The sequence below is a fragment of the Ambystoma mexicanum genome, chromosome 5q, assembly GCF_040938575.1.
Source record: "Ambystoma mexicanum isolate Mex_15411 chromosome 5q, UKY_AmexF1_1, whole genome shotgun sequence".
In the NCBI taxonomy this organism is placed as follows: Eukaryota; Metazoa; Chordata; class Amphibia; order Caudata; family Ambystomatidae; genus Ambystoma; species Ambystoma mexicanum.
Genome location: NC_090933.1, coordinates 1,404,587,438 through 1,404,607,230, shown reverse-complemented (window position 1 = coordinate 1,404,607,230; position 19,793 = coordinate 1,404,587,438). Strand labels below are relative to the sequence as shown.

Genomic DNA, 19,793 nt, shown 5'->3' with positions numbered 1-19,793 from the left:
TCATATAACCCTGGATTTGGACCTTGAGTACCATATCCCTTGAATGTCTTGTATTGTGCTTAATGGTTGCTTAATGGTATCATGCATTCTTAGAAGCGTTCCTATACTTAAGTTTTAAAGTGCAGCCTACCTAGCTAAACTAGAGGAGATGCAAAGGTCCATGATGGAGTCTTGGCTAAAACGCATGACCCTAATCAGAACAGGATGAAGCTCATGTAGAGAGGATGAAGTCTCTGCCTTTTTTTCCTTTCCATTTCTTCCACACTGCAAGCTCCAAGCTCATACCACCATTTGCTCCAAAATCATTTTGTACATTAACGCCCTTTCTTGGGGACTATTGCAAAGTCAATTCAGAATGAGTTGGCCTCTTTCAGACACAAGATCATTAATAGGGCCTTATATTAAACTTGTAGTGTATATCCACCACCTGATTCTTATCAGATTGCTAATGTGAATTGCATACTATTTGCTTTGACCTTTGTCCCCAAACGTTTTGTAATATCCAGTTAATGGACGTTTACCTTTGTCTGTGATATTTGCCTTTTGAATAGGTTGCATTGTTTATTTCTGTTGCTTTATGCCTTGTGATTGATCACACTGCCTAAAATGAGAGGCAAGTGTACAACTAGGAGTCAGCCTCCATCTCTATATTTGTAGGGTTGCTTGAACTTGGGTGTTGTGGCAGCTCAGTAAGACCACAATGTTTCGCCCCCTATATTAGACTTATGTTTCTCAAATACTTTCCTCACAGATACCAAGGAGCTTCTGCAAATAATTTTAAAGTTATTTTGGTCTACTAATTGCATCACAAGCTCTCTGGGAAATCGTCTTTCGTTTCACGAAATCCTGTTGCTAACAGGATTTAAGATCTACGTTAGTCTTGTGATTCAATGAATCTGCTTATGCGTAATTGACTTGAACTCAAAATACTTTAGTAGATTTCAACAGTTGTGTGACACACATGTTGTCTCGGTTATGACTGAATTCACCATTAAAAATTAACATCACCCACGTCCTCTCTTATTTTTCCACCAGAATGTTTATGTTGGAAAGTATTCTATCACCCACCGTGAGCAAGGTGGGTGAGAAGCGGCTGAAGGAAGGCTTTAAAAAATACAAACCATACAGGGTAAAATATGAACACAAGTGGCTACTGTGGATGCTGTGTGAGTAGGCTGAAAAAGTAATGAAGCAAAGGTGGTATCTGGATTAGGTTCTTATGACATCTGGTGCGATGAATGTATGAAATGTCTAGTGGGGGCTTCATGCTGGTGATAGCAACTGTTCAATCCGCCCTACACCTAAGTATAGGGGGCATTGCAATAATGCTTGTACCCAGCACTAAGCATTATTGGTAGTACTCAAATTCTTATTATTATGAAGGGCATTCCATTTTGTTATATATCATCACTCTATCTATGCTTCTATGTTATTCTCTTCTTCCTCTGTCACACTTGACCCTTTTCTCCCCCTTTCTCAATCTCAAACATGTCTCACTGCATTGTTTTATAATTTTACCAAGACAACAAAAGCATCAACAAGTATTAGGATTGGAGAATTTGCACACATTTCTATTTAACATGCATTGTGATGTACAAGGGCAAAATGTGAGCTAGATGTCTCCCTTTCCCAGTGTTTTCAACGTTGCAAGTCCCCACATTTCTATTCATTATCCCATTCAACTCACCTCATTGGCGCATGTGATGTTACTGAAGCCAGTCCCAGTGATTGTTAATAGGTCAGAGGCCGGTCCTCTGGAAGGGGAGATGCTGGTTATAGATGGCGAGTAGCAGCTCAAAAATGTAAACACAAATGAGTTGTCTTTTTTATCATCATTGGAGGACTGACTGCATCCAGGATCCTGTGTTATGCAGTTAGATCCTGGCAGCGGGAGATTCCCAGATGATCCTTAAACAAACACAATATTTGAACAAATTATTGAGCTGCCTAAAACATCATCAATAATCTGTGGTAAATCCCAAATAACGCCCCAAATTTAGTTAGCAGTCGAAACGTACTTCAATCAAAATGGTTTTACCTTCCAGCAATACACTCGTTAATATTGGCAAGCCTATAAAACAGGTATTGGTTAATAAGGACGCTACTTTGCTTCACTTTGCATATATTCCCTAGATAAAATGCATGCCTACACTTTTTCAAATGTTCCTCTACTAAAGGCAGAGCTTCCACTCCCCTTTTTCTTTCCTGAACCAACACTGAGCACACTTTGTCCCTTCACTTCCTGTCTAGCTCCTCAGAGAGGAAGTGGTGTCCGGTGGCTGGGAAGTCCATTCATTTGAAGGTGATCGAGCCCTTTCAGGTGGACTTCTTCAATGATGCAAAAATCCTCATACGTAAAGATATAATAAGGGAAAAGCAATGCAAGATTAGCCTGAGAGATGTGCGTGCTATAATGGAAAGGTGAATTATTTCTGTATTCTTCTCTATGGGCTTGTGCCCAGAATAGGATAGCAGAAAGGAGGCGTCCCAGAGAAATTGACACTAAGAAGGAAGGAATGCACTCAAATGTGGGTTGCTTGTTTGCTGTGCTTAAGGAGTGAAATTGCAACTAATTGAGGTGGTCCAATAAGCTAAAACGTTTTGTGTTGCTTGTGTTTCCGTTCAGAGAGGACTTTGCCTAGCTCTCCAGCCTGAGCAACTCCCATCAGTGACAAGACCAAGACTTATTTGAATATGGCTCTCTTACTTCTGTAATGGTGCAAGATAGATAAATGGCAATTGGCTGTAACAGGCCTATCATACTCAGATCTAAGGCTACCCCGCACTCATCTCCCTCTCTCTGCTCTCTCTATTTCTCACTGTTTCCTCTCAGGCTTGGCCTTTGGCTGTTTCTATGTGAGTGTGAGTTGTGTTATTTGTCAGGTGCGCATTTTCTACAGCCCCCCCTACCGCTGCTGACAGCAGCATGATCAGAGAAAAGGACACGTTACCGTAGGGGTGGTTGCAAAAGAAGCTATTACAAAAAACAAAACAAGGACATTATTTATTTTTAGTAATATTGTAAACTTGCTGTTTCTTTTTAACATTGTGTAATGTTCATTTCTAATGAACTGCTCCAGTATATATTTTAGTCACAATAAGAACATTGCACATGTCTTACAGAACATCATCAAAAATCTACTGTATTCTTGCACATTATTTTCTGAAAGAAGGTTATCATTTCAATGTGGACAGTCGGGCGCACTCCTATTGAATTATTTCAGAATACACATGGGGTAAGGAGAAAGGTAAATATAGAACCAGTAAGAGTTCCACCTTACTTTGCATAAAAAAACAAATAGCACTTTGGGAACATAAGTGTGTCCACAGATCTTTATATGTGACACATATCACTGTGGTCAAAGGGCTGTATGCTCAGTTACTGCACACTGGGCTTAGTGATCATTGAATTTTTCACTGCCCTCACAGTAACATTCAAATGTTTGCAACATTGATCCACATATATTGATTTTCACAGCACCAGGATTTTAAGGCAGGGATAAAATGGCTGCAACATAAGTTTCGTTTCTGGGACCAATGGCTGATTAAATAGAGTTTTAGCTGGGTCTCAGGGTATGGATGGTTGTGCAGACGCTCAGTTCCCAAATGCACAGACATCTGTTCTTGAGAATTATATATGTAGGATGGAAGGGAAGCTACCCGCTGACATGATGGATGAATTGCTTTCTAGCCACCAGTTTTAGATGTCTGTGTTAAACATATTACCACCAATGCCTCTGCAGGCACAATGGGGCTCATTATAAGTTGGCCAGTGAAGAATTAACATGTCGTATAGTGCCACGTTACTGCACCAGACAACTACGAGTTTGCCAGTGAGGTGGTAGAATTACCTCAAGCTGGAGGTCATTCTGCCACTCTACCGGCATAAATAGCCAGTAATACCGGCACCTGTAATACTGGCAAACTCCCCCATGAGTCGTATGAAACTCTATGGAATGGGGAGTTACACTGTCTCCCGGCACTCGTAATCGGTGGACATTCCTGTAATGGTAATACAGTTTTCCGGTATCCTGGCAGATTTACCGCCAGGATAAAGGCACATTTAAAATAACCCCAATGTCCCTTTCACGTGCTCATTTGATTCATTGTCATTATAAAGAATGATTAGAACTGTGATGTGCTGTAGCCAGAAAACAGTGAAATATCATGGTGGCTATGACAACTACCTGATGGTATATTGCTACAACACTCCCATGATTACCTTTAGCCGCCGTGGATTACCTGGATTGTATGTTGCTTCTGTACCGCCAATGCTCAGGTGTAATCGGCTTTTCTGTCGTGAAAGTTGCTTCACTTTAACTGCACCTTGCATGAAAATTGTCTGTGAATCACTAACAAACCCACTGCTGTAGAAGTAAACTCCAGGCAATGTGAACTGGTAAGAAAATGATCCTAAATAATAATAATAAAAAGTTTGTAAGTGGCAAAATTGATAAAATGTGTGCTTACTGTTTATGTTCTAATATAACTAAATGATGCCCGCACCTGAACTTGTTTTCACATTTCCACTGGTGAATCCGCTGCCATCATAACTTGTATCTCCTGGACTTGAGACAGAGAACACACGGTAGCCTATTCCCTGGACCGCTGGTGGCGCGTCCCACTGCCACTGCACTCTGTCCCCCACAGAAACCTCAAGGGTTGAAGGAGACCAGGCATATCCCAGTCCATATACTAAAGACAGAAACATTTGCAATCAATAATACATTAGATTACAGAAGAAATGTTGATTGGTTATTCAGATGCATGATAAATACATACAATGCAAGATCACATTACTGAACTTGAACATGCACTTGACTAAATAGGGCAACATAGCTCTGTATGGAACTACTATTATCACCCTGACGCAGGAAACAGCCAATCAGCCCCATTGGGTGATGGGTCAAACCAGGCGATGAAGGCCTGTAATCTGAGGAAGCTGTCAGCTGTTCCTCCACTCACTGAAGCCTTGTCCCTCCTTTCCCACCCCCACCAGTAAGTACACCTACAAACAGCCCTCTCATGTCTCCGAACCCACCATGCTACCACTGTCTCTGCCCAAGCCGCCAAGGAAGACGGAAAGGGCTCACTGAGGAGCGTCCCTCTCACATTTCCATTGTGGACATCTTCTGTTGTGCTACGTGTCCCTTTGATGAAAGTTGCATTACTGTGCACTGCCTTCAATCAAGTTTTTGTGCAGAAACACTGTGCATAAGTTCAACCAACAACTGATGTGGGATACTAATATTGTTAATGGTCATCGTTGTGGGATTACTCAGTCTGTAATGGCTCTAGGCTTGTGGCGAAAGCCAGTTGTCATTATCGGCCCAGTAGGTCACCACTACGGCTATTAATGTTATAAAACCAGCATAAATACAAATAAGGCCTGATTTACAAAAGCGTTTTTCATTTGGCATTCACAACAAGAGTGAAAAAATGGTTCTTGCAATGGTCTCTCGACAGGAAGAATGATAGCATGCGTTTTAGAGCAAGGGACGGAGCATTCCAAACGGTGTCCGGTCAAAGGGTCGAATACATTGTTTCGAAATACAATAGTTTCGAAACAAAAGGACGGGAAAAAAAAGTCGAATGCCTTTTTTTAAATGTATTTTTTTTTTGCTTTCGTATAGGAAAGAAAATTGTTTTTTACACTAAAACGTACATTCGACTTTAACGTACATTTGACTTTTTTTCCGGTCCCTTTGGTTCAAAACTATGCATTCGAACCAATTGCATTCGACCCTTTCACCTACAACCTTCCAAACATCTGGAGCCACACATGAGAAGTTACAGGCGACCAGCATTGGGTGGAGCATCCTTGCTCGGTGAGACATTACTCAATGCCTGCCTGGTGCTACTAGGGGCACACTCCTGAGCCACCACCAGCATCCATGGTTATGCCAGACATCCATAGCATTTGGAAGCTCATTTTGATTCTCCCGTACAGCTCTCCCCGGCTGAAACCCATGCCACCAATCTGGGGTCTTTGCTTGCTCAAACAGGGGTCAGGTGGCATAAAACGTGGGTAAGCAGCAGCTTTGCCCAGTCCACCCAGAAACATTCATGAAACATGTAGATTTGGATCTTGTATTGGGGTGTTAAACTGGTAATGTCTCCTCCTATCAACATCTGCATCAGGTTGGCTTCTCCCCTCTTTCGGACAACTCCACTCACATTTTCTGTCTTTGTATAAGAAGAACATCTTTCTGCAAGATATGACTATATTAAAGGCTATTGTGTTTGCCCATATTATCTTGAGATGCCATTCGTCCCTATACTGAATTGTTCCTTTACCAATGGGAGTTCAGGAGCGTGCACTCATCACCAAATGCACTAAATGCTAGACATAGTCTTCTACTTGTATCTCATGAAAGAGAGATTGTTGTTCCTGTAAGACCTGCTGTAAGCTTTTAGCATTTGGTTCCCAGAAAAAAAAGACAACCGTTTTTTAATCTGTCTTAAAAGCTATATTTTCTACATGAGTAAGTAATCCATCCACAACGTCTTATCTGGGATTGCTATGGGTCACATGGTGTAGAAGTGATGTAACCTAGCAGTGAGAGCTAAACTGCCTCTTTTGTGGTGGAACTAAGCTTGATGGAATGTGAGTATTCCTTAAGCAATAATACCCGATCCAGTCATTTCCATGGCGGCCAGCAGGGAGACGGTGGGGCAGCAGCGGCGGCGGCAGGCGCCGCCGCTGCAGTAATCAGTTAAGTGGGGCTGGGGGTCGTAGGAACTGGAAATTGAAAGGAAAGGAGGGTGGGTGTAAAATGGCAGGGCGGGGGAAGCAGCCGTCAATTTGCTTGGAACGCAGGCTTGGATTGAGGGATTCAGCCCGTAATCCAAGCAATCCAAGCAACCTGATTGGTTGCTTCCCTGCCTGGGGGACCTTACTGATTGACAGATTGTCAAATGTCCTAGCAGAACACCACCTTTGCCTGCAGATACCATGGCTTGTAGACATGCCCTTCTACTTCCCCCACAATTTCTGAGGCTTTAGTGTGTCACACGATATCACAAAATACACTAAAAGTTCTGTGGATTCAATAACAACCTTGGTTTAATGGTGGTCAAATATTTATAACCGACTGTCTTTGGAGAAACCTGTGCATTCAGATGGCTCCTTGGTCTTGTTGATGTCTGTTGGGAAGTTTGCAGTACTTCATGCAAACTTCGGGACCTCATCTCTATGACCATGCTCTGAAAGTAGTGGGAATGGCACTGGACCACTGTGAGGGTAAGAATGTTCATCTAACAATAGACATGCGTCAGAAAATAACATGATAGGGGAGTTGATATCTGGGAGAATGTAAAGGTTATTGGCTCAGTCCTCACGGTTTACAATAGGCTTTGTGGCTTCTGATTATGCATATAGATACCTTAAGCATAGACACACGTTCTCCATTTTGTGGTGACCCACTTCATAAAGTAAAACCTGTTACTAGATGAGATTGTAATTGTGCAGCATAAGATCTGAGTCCACTTTAAATGCTCATCCATTGCCGATAATATGCTGGGAAACCTGCAGCCATATACTAGGAAAGCTGCAGACATGCCACCATCGCCCTTACAACCTGCAATGTTGACTCAGTGGACTTCAATTCTTCATACGCTGTCACGTCTGTGAGAACAGTGCAATGCAGTGATTGACTGCTGTAATATCACAATGGATGGTACCTATTTAATACCTGTAAACGTTGGACAATTGCTTTTCTTTACTGCAGCCATTTGAAGAGGCCACCCGTCATGTTAGCGTGTCAGCTGCATCACTCCGCGCAGTGCTGAGACTTGGTGTATCTTTCGGAATTATACTTTTCCAGTATAATACATGATTATAAACTGCCTGATCATGCAGAAGCAGGGCAACTGGCTATTAATCTGTGTCCAACCTTCTGACAGGAACCACACATTGTTGGGATGAAGTGGAATAAGAATGACCTCCTGTCATCTGTATCTGACTCACAGTTGTATGTCAAAGTGGCAGGTTTTAGGCAGCCTGTGCCTGATGATGAGGAAGACGCAGTGGGATTTCATTCACAAGAGTACAGGCTAGACATATCTAGGGATGTACAAAAGATGGTTCAAATGTCTGGATGGAAGAAGAAGAGCGAGGCAAAGGCCAGAGTTAAACAACCCATTTTGGGATTACACAACTGCAAATGTATTCATCAGAGAGTGGATCTATGTGTTCTCCACAACTCCTAACACTACTTCAGGTGGCCCCAATGAAAACCTTTTGTGTGTAAGCGGCTGTGTGATAGACACATACCGACGTCTGGTTTATCCCCAGAATAATTCAGCAGGCCCACTGCACACCAGATGGTTGGCACCTCGACACATTCCAACGTGACATTATTGAAGATCTGCTGCATTTTTTACTTGTCAAGCGGCCTTGGGGTCTGTTTGGTGTACTTTGCAGTGCCTGCTGTGTCAGTGCTCTTGACTGAAGCGCCAGTGCTGCTGATTTGACTGACTGCAAAGTTGTACTACACTAGCATGTGCTTCTTCTGCCTGTTTTTGAAAAAGGCTGTACACCGGTGCAGAGCGATTGCCAAAAGCATCCTTCCTTTGTCAGTGTTTTCACTTGAAAATTGCATCTCGCAAAACAAAAGAGGTGATGGCTGGGGAGGTTTGAAATGAATCTTAACCTGTGGCATTGCTTTGGGCCACCCCCAGGCCATCGTTCTTTGGCTGCAAAGCCATTACAAAAGGGGAAAGGCCTTATGCAAATCAGGCATGGTCCCACCCCAACCCAAAAGGGGCAGTCCAGCCCAAACTGTTTGGTCACATCCCTTCTGCCCGATACCACAAGCATCACCAGACATGTTTCGGCATCATTCGCCAGTGAGGAGATGCTTGGGTCTCTAGGCCCAGCAGGCACAGGGTCCATGTCTGGACATACCCGTCCCACTCAGGGTGACTATAGCACAACAAAAGAGGTGATGACTGCAAGGTTTAGAATGAATCTTAACCTCTGGCCTACACCCTCTTCTTCTGTCTCTTATTCTCTCCTGCTCTCTGTGGTGTAGAGGAAAAATAAAGAGACTTGAGTCTTGAACTTTAATCAGGTGATGGAGCAGACTCTTTGTGAGGTTCTACATTGCCATCTGATTCAAAGGAAATCAGAGGTGGGAGTTTTCAGGAATCACCTCTCCTTTCTCATCCGTGAATTGCTGTCTTTGTTGTTCAGCTGATGTCATATCTGCTGACTCTTGCAACTAGGTTTTGAAATCTCAACATTCTCATTCTCCTCCACTTGAACTCCATCCTCTGCCACCTGATGAATGTACAAAGACGCTGCATGCCCAATTACATTTCTTACTAATGCACAAGAATCTTTGTGAATGATTCCTTGGTTCTTTGCACAGGAAGAGATCCCACAGCTCCGAATTGACCAATCTAGTCAGTGCATAGACCCACACAATATCTGATCTTTGTGAGAAACCTGAGGGCGTCCTCACATCTTCTCCCCCTGGATCCTTTCCTCAGGTGGCCAGGTTGCTTTTGGATCCTGACCCTGTGGGCGGAGCAGTGAGGGAGGATCACCTGTTAGAGGATCATTGGGTCTTGGGGCTGAGACGTCCTCAGGTGAGACGCTGTATTATGGTTTCCCATTTCAGCAAGAATCCTCCATCCCAGAGGTAGTTATGGGATTTTGCTATCCCGGTCCCACTGACCCATGAAAAGACGAGCGATATTAGCAATCTGGAAATACCAGGACAAGGGTGAACAAGAGAGGTGTTTAGGGTAAGGTAGGTGATACATGGTATCCCCTTTTTCCCTCTGAAGGCCGACCTAACCCTCCCCTGGCCTTTATGGGCTACTATAAGGCATCTCGCCTCATTTCCCCTTATTTGATGTGTCACAGTATGAGATGAGGAAGAGACGGCTAGGAGTAGCGAAAACCAATAGGTGTTTTCACCACTCTGGTACTGAGACAAAGAAGTCAACTGTGAAGGAACACCATTGGGGAAGTCAGGAATGTCCCACTAATAAGTTGACTGATGCTCAGGCAATTGAGTTTATTGACCCAGACCTGTGGGCCCTTAATACTCCTAGAGAGTATAAGAGATGGGGCTTCAGAGAGAAGAGAGAGAGGCGAGCAAGGAGAGCAGGGGGTGAAACGGGCTGGAGAGGAGCAAGTTGGAGTCAGGACTGGGAGCTGCGTGAGTCCGGAGAAGGAGAGAGATGCCTAGGCTGTGTGCGAACCGTGAGAAGATCTAAATCTCTGGCCGAGCTCCGGTTGTCGATAGCAACATCAGAAAGCTGTGCTCTGCCCAAAGCTCAGAGCTGCCGTGGCAAGCGGCAGAACAAGGGAAGCTCTGGGAGGCCGCCGAGAGGGAGCCGAAGCTCGTGGATCCAGGAGGCTCACAGAGGGAGATCCGGCAAAGCTGCAGAAAGCGGATGTGCAAAACCGGTCAGTGTAATTAGGGGAACACTCTGTCCGGAGCACTTTGCTAATACTGCCATGTGTTCTGAAAATGCCGAATGAAATCAAACAAGAAAACTATGAATGTCGAAGAACATAGCTGTGGACAGCAAAGTGATCCTTTTACGCAAGTAGTGAACACTTGAAAGGAAGTATTTAACAAATATTGAATGCCGAAATGAATGCCGAACTCGGTTGAATGATAAGCTAATACTCTAACTCTTCCCATGTTTTGACTTTCAGAATGTTTCTCGATATCCCTCCTTTTTCATGTCTTTGTGTTTCTCTTTGTAAGCGCCCTGAGGCCAATGGCATAGTGATGCTATAGAAAAATGGAGATAGATAGATAAATAGAAACGTTGTGGGCAAACCTATAAGATGATAAAAGGCAAATGTGAAAGCACCCATTTAACGGAGCATACATGTGAAAGAGCCTAATAGAAAGGTGGGGAGCAAAGAAGACCACACAAAGTGAATTGGCAAAGCCAAGTGAACTTTATGAATAACTACCATGTGGAAAGGCCAAAGACTGGCAGAAGTTCTGTGACACAGTGGTGCAAAGCCAAGAGGCTAATCAGGAGAGGTCAAGAGAATGGAAACCTGTACAGAAAGAGAAGAGGCCAATAAGGAGAATCTAAGTGAAGGACCTGTGTGGGCGGAAGAGCCTATGGTTCCTAGTTGCGCAACCTGTGATAGGTGGACCGTGTGGTCTGACAACTGTGCCTAGACCAGGGAACCCTCAAAGTTGAAAGATAAAGACATTGTAAAACAAACCCAGAAGGAACACTTTGCGTGAACTCTTAATGTCATCCAGAAGGTATGTCAAGTTGACCTGGACATTGGAAGTTTTGAAACCAAGCATAATTTGATACGTTAGAGTCTTGGGGAAGGGAACCCTGAGGCTTGATGAACTGCAATGCTGTCTTGAGGAAGAAACCTCAAGACTCCTTTTCTTGTGGAACTGTGTGAACCTGTAAAGGTAATCTCAATACTTTTGGGGTACTTTCTTGAGCTTGGGGAAGGGGAGCTGAGAAGGAAGCTGCGAGAAGCTCGGAACCTTTTCTGAAGAAACACTGTTTCTTTCGTTGTTGACATCCCTACACATTGTTTGGCTTTAGTTGTGAGTGTAAGGATAGGTTTCAGAGATAGACAGACTTTTAAGTTGAACTCTTTGACTTAGACTTTGCTTAGTTTCATTCAGGTAGGGAAATCCCACCTTAGCATAGGGCAGGTTAGGCCATCTACCATCATGACATGTAATTAAATATTTTATTTTGAACTTTGAATCTGTTGTCTGTGTCTTGACTCATGATGCCTTCACATCTTCTACAGTGCAAATAGCTGAGCCTATTAAAGGTGAAAATTGCCCAACAGACACATTCCACCCCGACCCTTCCCTTGCCCTCTACCAAGTTTAGGTCTTGCAGGACATAGACAGGTTCATTTTATTCACACTTCCCTTCAATAAATTAATTTGGCTTTGCAGTGCTTTGGCTTCCTCTGCATACAAACCGCAAATGGGGTTCTCAGCGCTTTCGCCTTCTCCTATACCTAAGAAATTCACATGAGGTTTGTTATGCCTACTTTATGCACGTGGGGTTTGCAGTGTTTTGGACATTTCCACCTAAAACATGCACATGGGGGCTCTCAGTGCTGTGGGCCTTTCCATATGCCAACCAATCCATGTGTGATTTTCAGTGCTTTGGGCTTCTCCTATGCTTAGTAAATGCATGTGGGATTATCACCACCTTAGCAGCGTTTTCCTTCACCCAATAAATGCACCTAGTGTCCTCAGTGCTTTGGTCTTCTCCTGCTCCTAGTAAATGCACCTAGTGTTCTCAGTGCTTTGGTTTTCTCCTGCTCCTAGTAAATGAACCTGGGTTCTCAGTGCTTTGGTCTTCTCCTGCTCCTAGTAAATGAACCTGGGTTCTCAGTGCTTTGGTCTTCTCCTGCTCCTAGTAAATGAACCTGGGTTCTCAGTGCTTTGGTCTTCTCCTGCTCCTAGTAAATGCACCTAGTGTTCTCAGTGCTTTGGTCTTCTCCTGCTCCTAGTAAATTAACCTGGGTTCTCAGTGCTTTTGTCTTCTCCTGCTCCTAGTAAATGAACCTGGGTTCTCAGTGCTTTGGTCTTCTCCTGCTCCTAGTAAATGAACTTAGGTTCTCAGTGCTTTGGTCTTCTCCTGCTCCTAGTAAATGAACCTGGGTTCTCAGTGCTTTGGCTTCTCCTGCTCCTAGTAAATGAACCTGGGTTCTCAGTGCTTTGGCTTCTCCGAAACCTAATGAATGCATGCGAGGTTGCCAGTGTGTTGGCATTCTCCTAAGATTAATAAATGCACATGGAGTTATAATTGCTTTGGCTTTATTTTCCCCCTAGTAAATGCTCATGGGGTTCATAGTGCTTGGCATCTTCTGCCCCTCCAAGGTGCATCTAAGTAGTACTGCCACTCCACCCACAATTCCTATCCCCACCTACTCACAATTAATATGCCCCACAACTCCCCAAAAAGAAATCCAACCTATCTCTGCCTCATCCCTTTTAATGATTTAAAACTGACGTATCCCTTCCCTAACAAGTCTGCCTCTTTAAATCACAACAATAGACTGTCCCGTGTTTCTACTAACTTGTCTTTTGCGGCGCAAGTTCACCTCATATCTAAAACTTCGTGAAAAATCTGCCAAGTGTGACTTGAGTGTACAAATGGAAACTCTACAGGTTCAAGTCTGCAACTAACCATCCCGCTCATGCTTAAAACCTTGGATTGCAATGATAACAGTGGAGGATGTGTCTGGCAAGTATCAGAAATACATTGGGGCCAAAATAGTCACATTGCGCAAATGAAGTAACTTGGGTCCTATTGTTTGCAATAATGAGCAGGGAAATTAGTGGAGGGCAGGGGCACCCTCAATTAGAAAGTGTAGGTGCCTCGCCAACAGCTTAGATACATAATTAAGACAATTAATAAGGTTTGAATTGAACATTCCCAGAATACAAGACATATCACCTACCTCGATGTTTGCCGCCATTTGTCACTATCTGTGTGTTTGCAATTGATTGAGTAACACAGTGTAACATAGTTTCTGAAGAGGATGTTACAGTGCAAGGAATCGATCCTGGAAGAAGGCAGAATACAAGATATCATACAACAAACATCAGTGAATGCAAGGATGCATACAGCCACAGGCGAGCCTCCATTTTCTGCCATACTCCCCCTGCAATGGGGCCCTGTCTTACATCTTTAGTGTCAAAAGGAAGCTTCCTTGTACCCCATTGTAGAAGTGACATTGATTGTTTTTTAATACAGCACTCCACATGTAAGAATGTTTTTGGGTGATATTAGAGCCCCGAAATGTCCTAATTCAAACAAATGATGTAGGGCAGGAGCCAGTTATCAATTTTGAAAGTACCTTGAAAAAACGTACACGTGTGAGTACCATATTGCCATATAAAGGTTTTTACTAATTTGAATTAAACTGAATAATGACGGGTCAACCTCATGATGTAGCAGTAACAATAGGGCCTAACTATCAAGAAATAAGGGGCCCAAAATGATACAAACCTTCTTAGAAATGACCTGTCGTGTTAACATGCACCCTTGTTATTTTGGTATTAAGTAAAAAAAAATAGTTTTCAAATGATCGCGAGGAAAAAAAAAGATCGATTTTTAAAGACCGTTCTTTCACTGCACAGAGGGTCTTTCCAAACCGAAATGTCATGCCCCTGCCGCACACGAGTGTCCCAGGGGCTGACAAACACATCGGAGCAGTAAGTGCCGCCGCGGGAGAACATGTACATGTTTAAATGGGTGTGAATGTGTTGCGCGTTTGTGAAAGTAGGGGGTAGTGGTATGCTTGGGTGGGGAGGGATGTGGGGGCGGTTCTATGTGGGGGCAACTGAGGAGGGGGTTCATGGATTATCATATTTTCATATTTTGTGGGATGCCGAAAACCGGCTGAAAAAATATGTCTTTTTAGTCGGCGACCAACAAAAGGCGAAAATATGACATAGAACCGTTATTTTATGGGGCATTGATTAGCTAGGATTATACAGTTTTAGAAGAGGAAATGTCCCAAAAACATACAAAATGCTTAAAATGCATGTTAAAGCACTGAATTTGAAAAAGAAAAAAACAGGGTTGCTACATTTCCACAAAAAAACATATTTCTAAATAATACTAAAATGCTTTAAAGGGAAACATTATATTATGTTTATATTATGTTGCTGGATTTTTCTATAGAGTGGTTGTTGCCCCGAGCACAAGCTCTGGGCGCATTGGGTGGGGCAAGTTAATGTAAGGTTATGGGTGCATTACTGTGAGCAGAGGGAGCAGAGTAGAGCAGAGCACAGGTGTCTAATAGATCAACTGAGTGGGACAGGTCAGGTGCTACAGTTGCCTGTGAGAGGGTGTGAATGTGCCTTTTGTGTTGTGTGTAGTAGGGATTGCTGGGATTTAATGTTCAGCAAGCTGAGGTCCATGGTCTGTGTGCTGACTAGTGCAGCTGCATTTTATGCCATGTTGATTTATATCACGCACCGCTGACATTTTATTGGTCTTCAGGCGAAGTGAGGTGGGATTGGTTATGGTAGAAAGTGGGTTAAAACAGGTGTTGTGTCTATCAGACCCTCAGAATATCAGTGTGGCAGACTAACAGTGTGGCAAACTAACAGTGTGGCGAGCTAGCAGTGTGGTAAATGAATCTGTTGGAAAAATATCACAATAGTAGAATATTAGAATGGCTAAAACATCACATGTGTAAAGTGCTACTTTGTATCAAGCTATCACCGGGAAAACTAAAAGCGTGGCAAACAAGTCACGTGCTAAACTAACCTGTTGGAAAAATATCACAATAGTAGAATATCATAATCGCTAAAACATTACACACGCACCCGTGGAAGTACCCGGAAGTGCCGTTCTGTTGCCTGCACAGCCTGTATTAGCAGTACGTGACTTTCACAAGCAAGCCATCCATGAATATTACAAGGACTTTCATTCCTAAGGGATTGGTGTGGTGATTATCCTTATCTATTGTTTGTTTTGGTCCTTTTTGTAGATATACTCTGGTAAACTTCAAATTATTAGCATTGAACACTAAGCCCCGCCGCCAAACCAGCAACTTCCTACATTAACGGAAGGCGCGCGCCCACCAGTGAAAGTGCCTGGAAGTGCTGCTTAGACGCTTGGCTGTGCGGCGAGCAGCAACTTCCAGGACTTTCACTGTGGCAGGTTATTTTATCCCAGGCAAGTTTTGTTTCTGTTTCTCGTCCTACTCATTCAAGGAGATTCACAAATATATCCTATTTTTGTCTTGAGAGTTGGTATTGTGAAATTGAGCATGTCAAAAAGCGTATTACTCCTTAAAGACCAACATGCCTCAATTACTTGAAGTCTCAAAGGTATCTATGCAATTAAAACGAACACCTCAGAGAAATATTACTGCTGTTACATCAGTGAAGAAATCATCTTTACTTAATTCTGATATCAGAAAATGTTGTCGACCGGGTGATTATGGCTTAATTCAATCTGCCGTAAATCAGCCAATGGCTCTACCATCACCTGCACCCCGTCACATAGTAAACACTGATGAGGCAAGTCCTGTTGTCATACCAGACTCACTTGTAGTAGCGGGCTTCTCCGATACTATGGCTGACTCCTCACCTGATTTAGATGCTTCTCAAAACCGTTTAATATACAGAAATAGACATGAAGACGATCAAGTAAATAATCCCGAGTCAGGACAGATACAGGTGCAATTGCACGAGACACACGAGATCACGATTTAATAGCAGCCCCGAACAATATAAATCAGTAGTACATAGCTGAACAACACAGTCAAGACCTAACATGCATTTCGATTCCATCGGCCCCTGGTAGTCCTGTTGCGCACAATGTACCTCCGACCAATTTAAATCCAGACTCTCAGGCAATACACGCCATAGTGAATAACAACAGTCTTTCACAATCTCCTATAATGTTTGGACACTCAATTCATAATTCATCAGCTCTTTCGTTATCCTTCACACATCCTACACCCTGCAAGATAAAAAGTGCATCTCAATTACCACTAGTGCGTCAAAAAGTTGCACCTTCAGCAACACTCGTGGACATTACACTAAGTGCAATGAACACAGCATTCATTTCTTTATCAAGACATTTTGAGACTTTAGATGCAAAAATGAGCCATCAGTCAGCCTTCATCACGCAATTGTTAGACCGCAATATAACCAATGGTGTTAATCTGATAGACAAGGTCACTAAGCTACCCTTCCAGCTGCCGCCCTCAGTAAACAAATAATGCCACTTTACGTCCATCTTGACCGACAATCAGAATCTTGTATCGAGGGAAGCCATAAAACTAAAGAAATGTGCACTGCCATCCTTTGATCGAGTCATCCGACCAATTGAAGCAGTCAATACCGATCTATCCCTGACCACTTCCTTATTGCCTCAGGACACAACAATGCCACTTCCATCAGAAAAAATGCCAGAAAACGGAAAAATGATCCTATACAATTGTTACTTTTCATAAGAAACAAAAATAAAAAAAGTAACAAATGTCCTTCCCAAGAAAAAAAAAGAAAAAACTTGAATTCGATACATTTGCCCTTGAATTCAAGCTCCAAGCAGTTTATCAAAGAAGTTTATCAAAGCTATAACAATTCCTAAAAAACAGTGTTAGAGCTTCATCAGCAGTATTTAAAAAATACTTGAACATTTCCCAAACAAAAGAAGACAATGCAGCCAAAAATGAATGCCCAACAACAGCCTATGCACCCTTAGATGAGTTAGTCTCTGCTGTTGAAGAACAACAAGATATGATTGATGACCCTTCTACCCGGCCCAATCCATCTCAGGGACCAAATTCCACTACATTTCGAACACCCTGCTGACAAAACTTGATTATCTCACCATTGAACAAAGACAAATAGAAATACAAAAAGCAATGGATCTATATTTGACCTCTCAGCAGAACCAGTACCCACTTCATGCACAAAATCAAAATATGATCCAGCAAATGCGCAAGAGTGAGATTCCTCATAACATAAACTCCAGTGACTTGCTCTGGCATAAGGAGGAGTTCCAACCTTCAGAGAGAAATTCATCTATTTGAGCTTCAACTCACATTAATAAAAATAATTGTATCAAATCTGAAAATCAATTCAAACTTCGCTCTTCACAATATCACCACCAAATCATGGAGTGTCGCCCCTCCCCGTACACCATATATGATCTTAACAAAACTAGTGTTCCGGCCATTTTTGCAGATATTGCTAGTCTTGAGGACATAACCTCCTCAGATGTGGAACAAGTTGAATTCCCTAATGAAACTAATTTATCAATAGCAAGACTATGAATTTGATCAGGAGTTGTTCTAAATACTATTTGGAAGGCAAGAATGGAACTTTTTGCCTTAGGCTTTGTGATCGTCCAAGACTCTAACATCAAGCCTTTACTAAGAAAAAGGGAGGATTCTGTGCCATTTAGCATGCCACATTACTGCTTAACCCACCAACTCTAGAGAATTCAAGGTACACATGTCAGCAGATAAGTGATAAGATCTTAAATGCCGGCACGACTTGCCACTGTTGGAATATCCAAGAATAACAACCTGCAAGACAATTTCTAAACCAAATCTCCTTAGCGAGCTGGAATACACAAGGCTTCACCCATCTAATGGGCAACCCTGACAACCTTTTAGACACCTATGATATACTAGCTCTTTAAGAGAAATGACTGTCAGAAACCCCTTTATGAAATGACCATGGGATCGTTTTAAATCCAGCTAAATGTGCAGCCAAAGGAAGGCCCATGTCTGGCCTCCTTGTGGTGGTTCAAATCAGCTCTGGGCTGTCAGTTCAACAGTGGGCAACTCCTAACCAATATATGCGGCTAGTTCAGATACAATTCATGACGAGAGTAGTTGCATTAATCAATATTTATTGGAATCCCGTGGGGTAACGGTTGATCATTTCTTCCATGATCTTGAAGCTATTTATAATCTTATCAGGCAGACACCATGAATTACGCATATGGTTCTTGTAAGTGATTTAAATCTTCACTGTCTATCAAGACGTGATTCAATTGCAAATCCAACAAGGCAACAATGGACAACCTTCATGAAAGAAAGAAACATGATAATGACCAATGGCTCGCTACGAGGTGATATCCCTCCACAGAGTATTTGGAGAAGGGAATCACAGGAGGCCATTATTGATTACATTTATTTAGACCAAAATGTATTTGCAGAGGCTGACAGTCTCGAAATCGTTAAACAAAAATATAGCGATCATGAAATGCTAAACCTCAAATGGTCATGGCAGTCCATCTCGAATGAGCCTTGTAGGAATGAATTTAAAGGCAAACTCATACTTAACAGTGGGAGAAATAGATTTTGGTGGTCTGAACTATTATTACATAGCCTAAATAACTGTCTCATACAAGCACAAGGTTTTCCCAATGAATATACCAATGTACCATTGTACAACTGTATGCAAATATGTACCCTAATGTATAATTGTATAGCCACTTCTGCTGCTCCCAACCTGTAACTAAGATCTTTGCAAGTAACAGCAGCTCAATGCCCAAGGGCTGCTGTGCGCTATACAAATGTAATAAATACATATATTAACTATGAAGATAAACAATATGAATCAGTTCTACATCTCTTTAGACTCCATCCATTTATAACAGGGAACAAGATCCACAAAAATATACACATTCACAATCCTCAATTAAAGAATAGAAAAACAAAATTTCGCCGGGACAAAAGACTGGCTCTGCGCTTTCCTCTGACTGCAAGATCTGGTGCACTCAAGACCATAAGAACTAAATACAAAACTGGCTAAGAGCACGGAAAGCCTCCCTATATATGAAAGACGGGGAACCATGCTGAAGGCCATCATCTCTAAAAATTCGGCTCAGACTTGGTCTCTACTCAATCAAGCGAACTTTGTCTTGCAGACCTCGGATCAAATTAACGGGGTGACGGAACAACAATGGGTAGCTCACTTTTCAGCTCTATACGCATCCTTTTAGCCTACAAAGATCATTTCAAATCACTATCTAATTAATTTAAACTTAAAATATCTGAAGAAGATATTCTATACTCCATCCAGAAATCTAGTCAATTGAGAACACCCGGGCCAGATGGGTTGAGCGACGCCATGGTTAAAGAGCATCCTCAAGCTTGGGCAACGGTTTTATATAACATCTTTGCACATATAATCAAAACAAATCGCTTGCCGACAACCTGGCGACACTCGATAATAATACCTGTATTTAAGAAGGTCGATCGACAATCTCAGGCCAACTGCAGGCCAATTGCCCTACTTGATACACCTGGCAAGATATTTACACGCTTC

At 42.6% G+C, this 19,793-nt stretch overlaps 1 protein-coding gene across 1 annotated transcript in view; it reads right to left on the bottom strand.

The window, feature by feature from the left end:
• The window catches only part of LOC138498459 (fibrocystin-L-like), a 1,772,245-nt gene that overhangs the window by 557,591 nt on the left and 1,194,861 nt on the right, over positions 1–19,793 (bottom strand). The window contains exons 25-28 of the mRNA XM_069622209.1: positions 13,442–13,546; positions 4,507–4,695; positions 4,243–4,413; positions 1,688–1,908 (exon numbers count right to left, since the gene is read on the bottom strand). Coding sequence (XP_069478310.1) covers positions 1,688–1,908; positions 4,243–4,413; positions 4,507–4,695; positions 13,442–13,546 — 686 coding nt within the window. The remainder of the gene's footprint in view (positions 1–1,687; positions 1,909–4,242; positions 4,414–4,506; positions 4,696–13,441; positions 13,547–19,793) is intronic.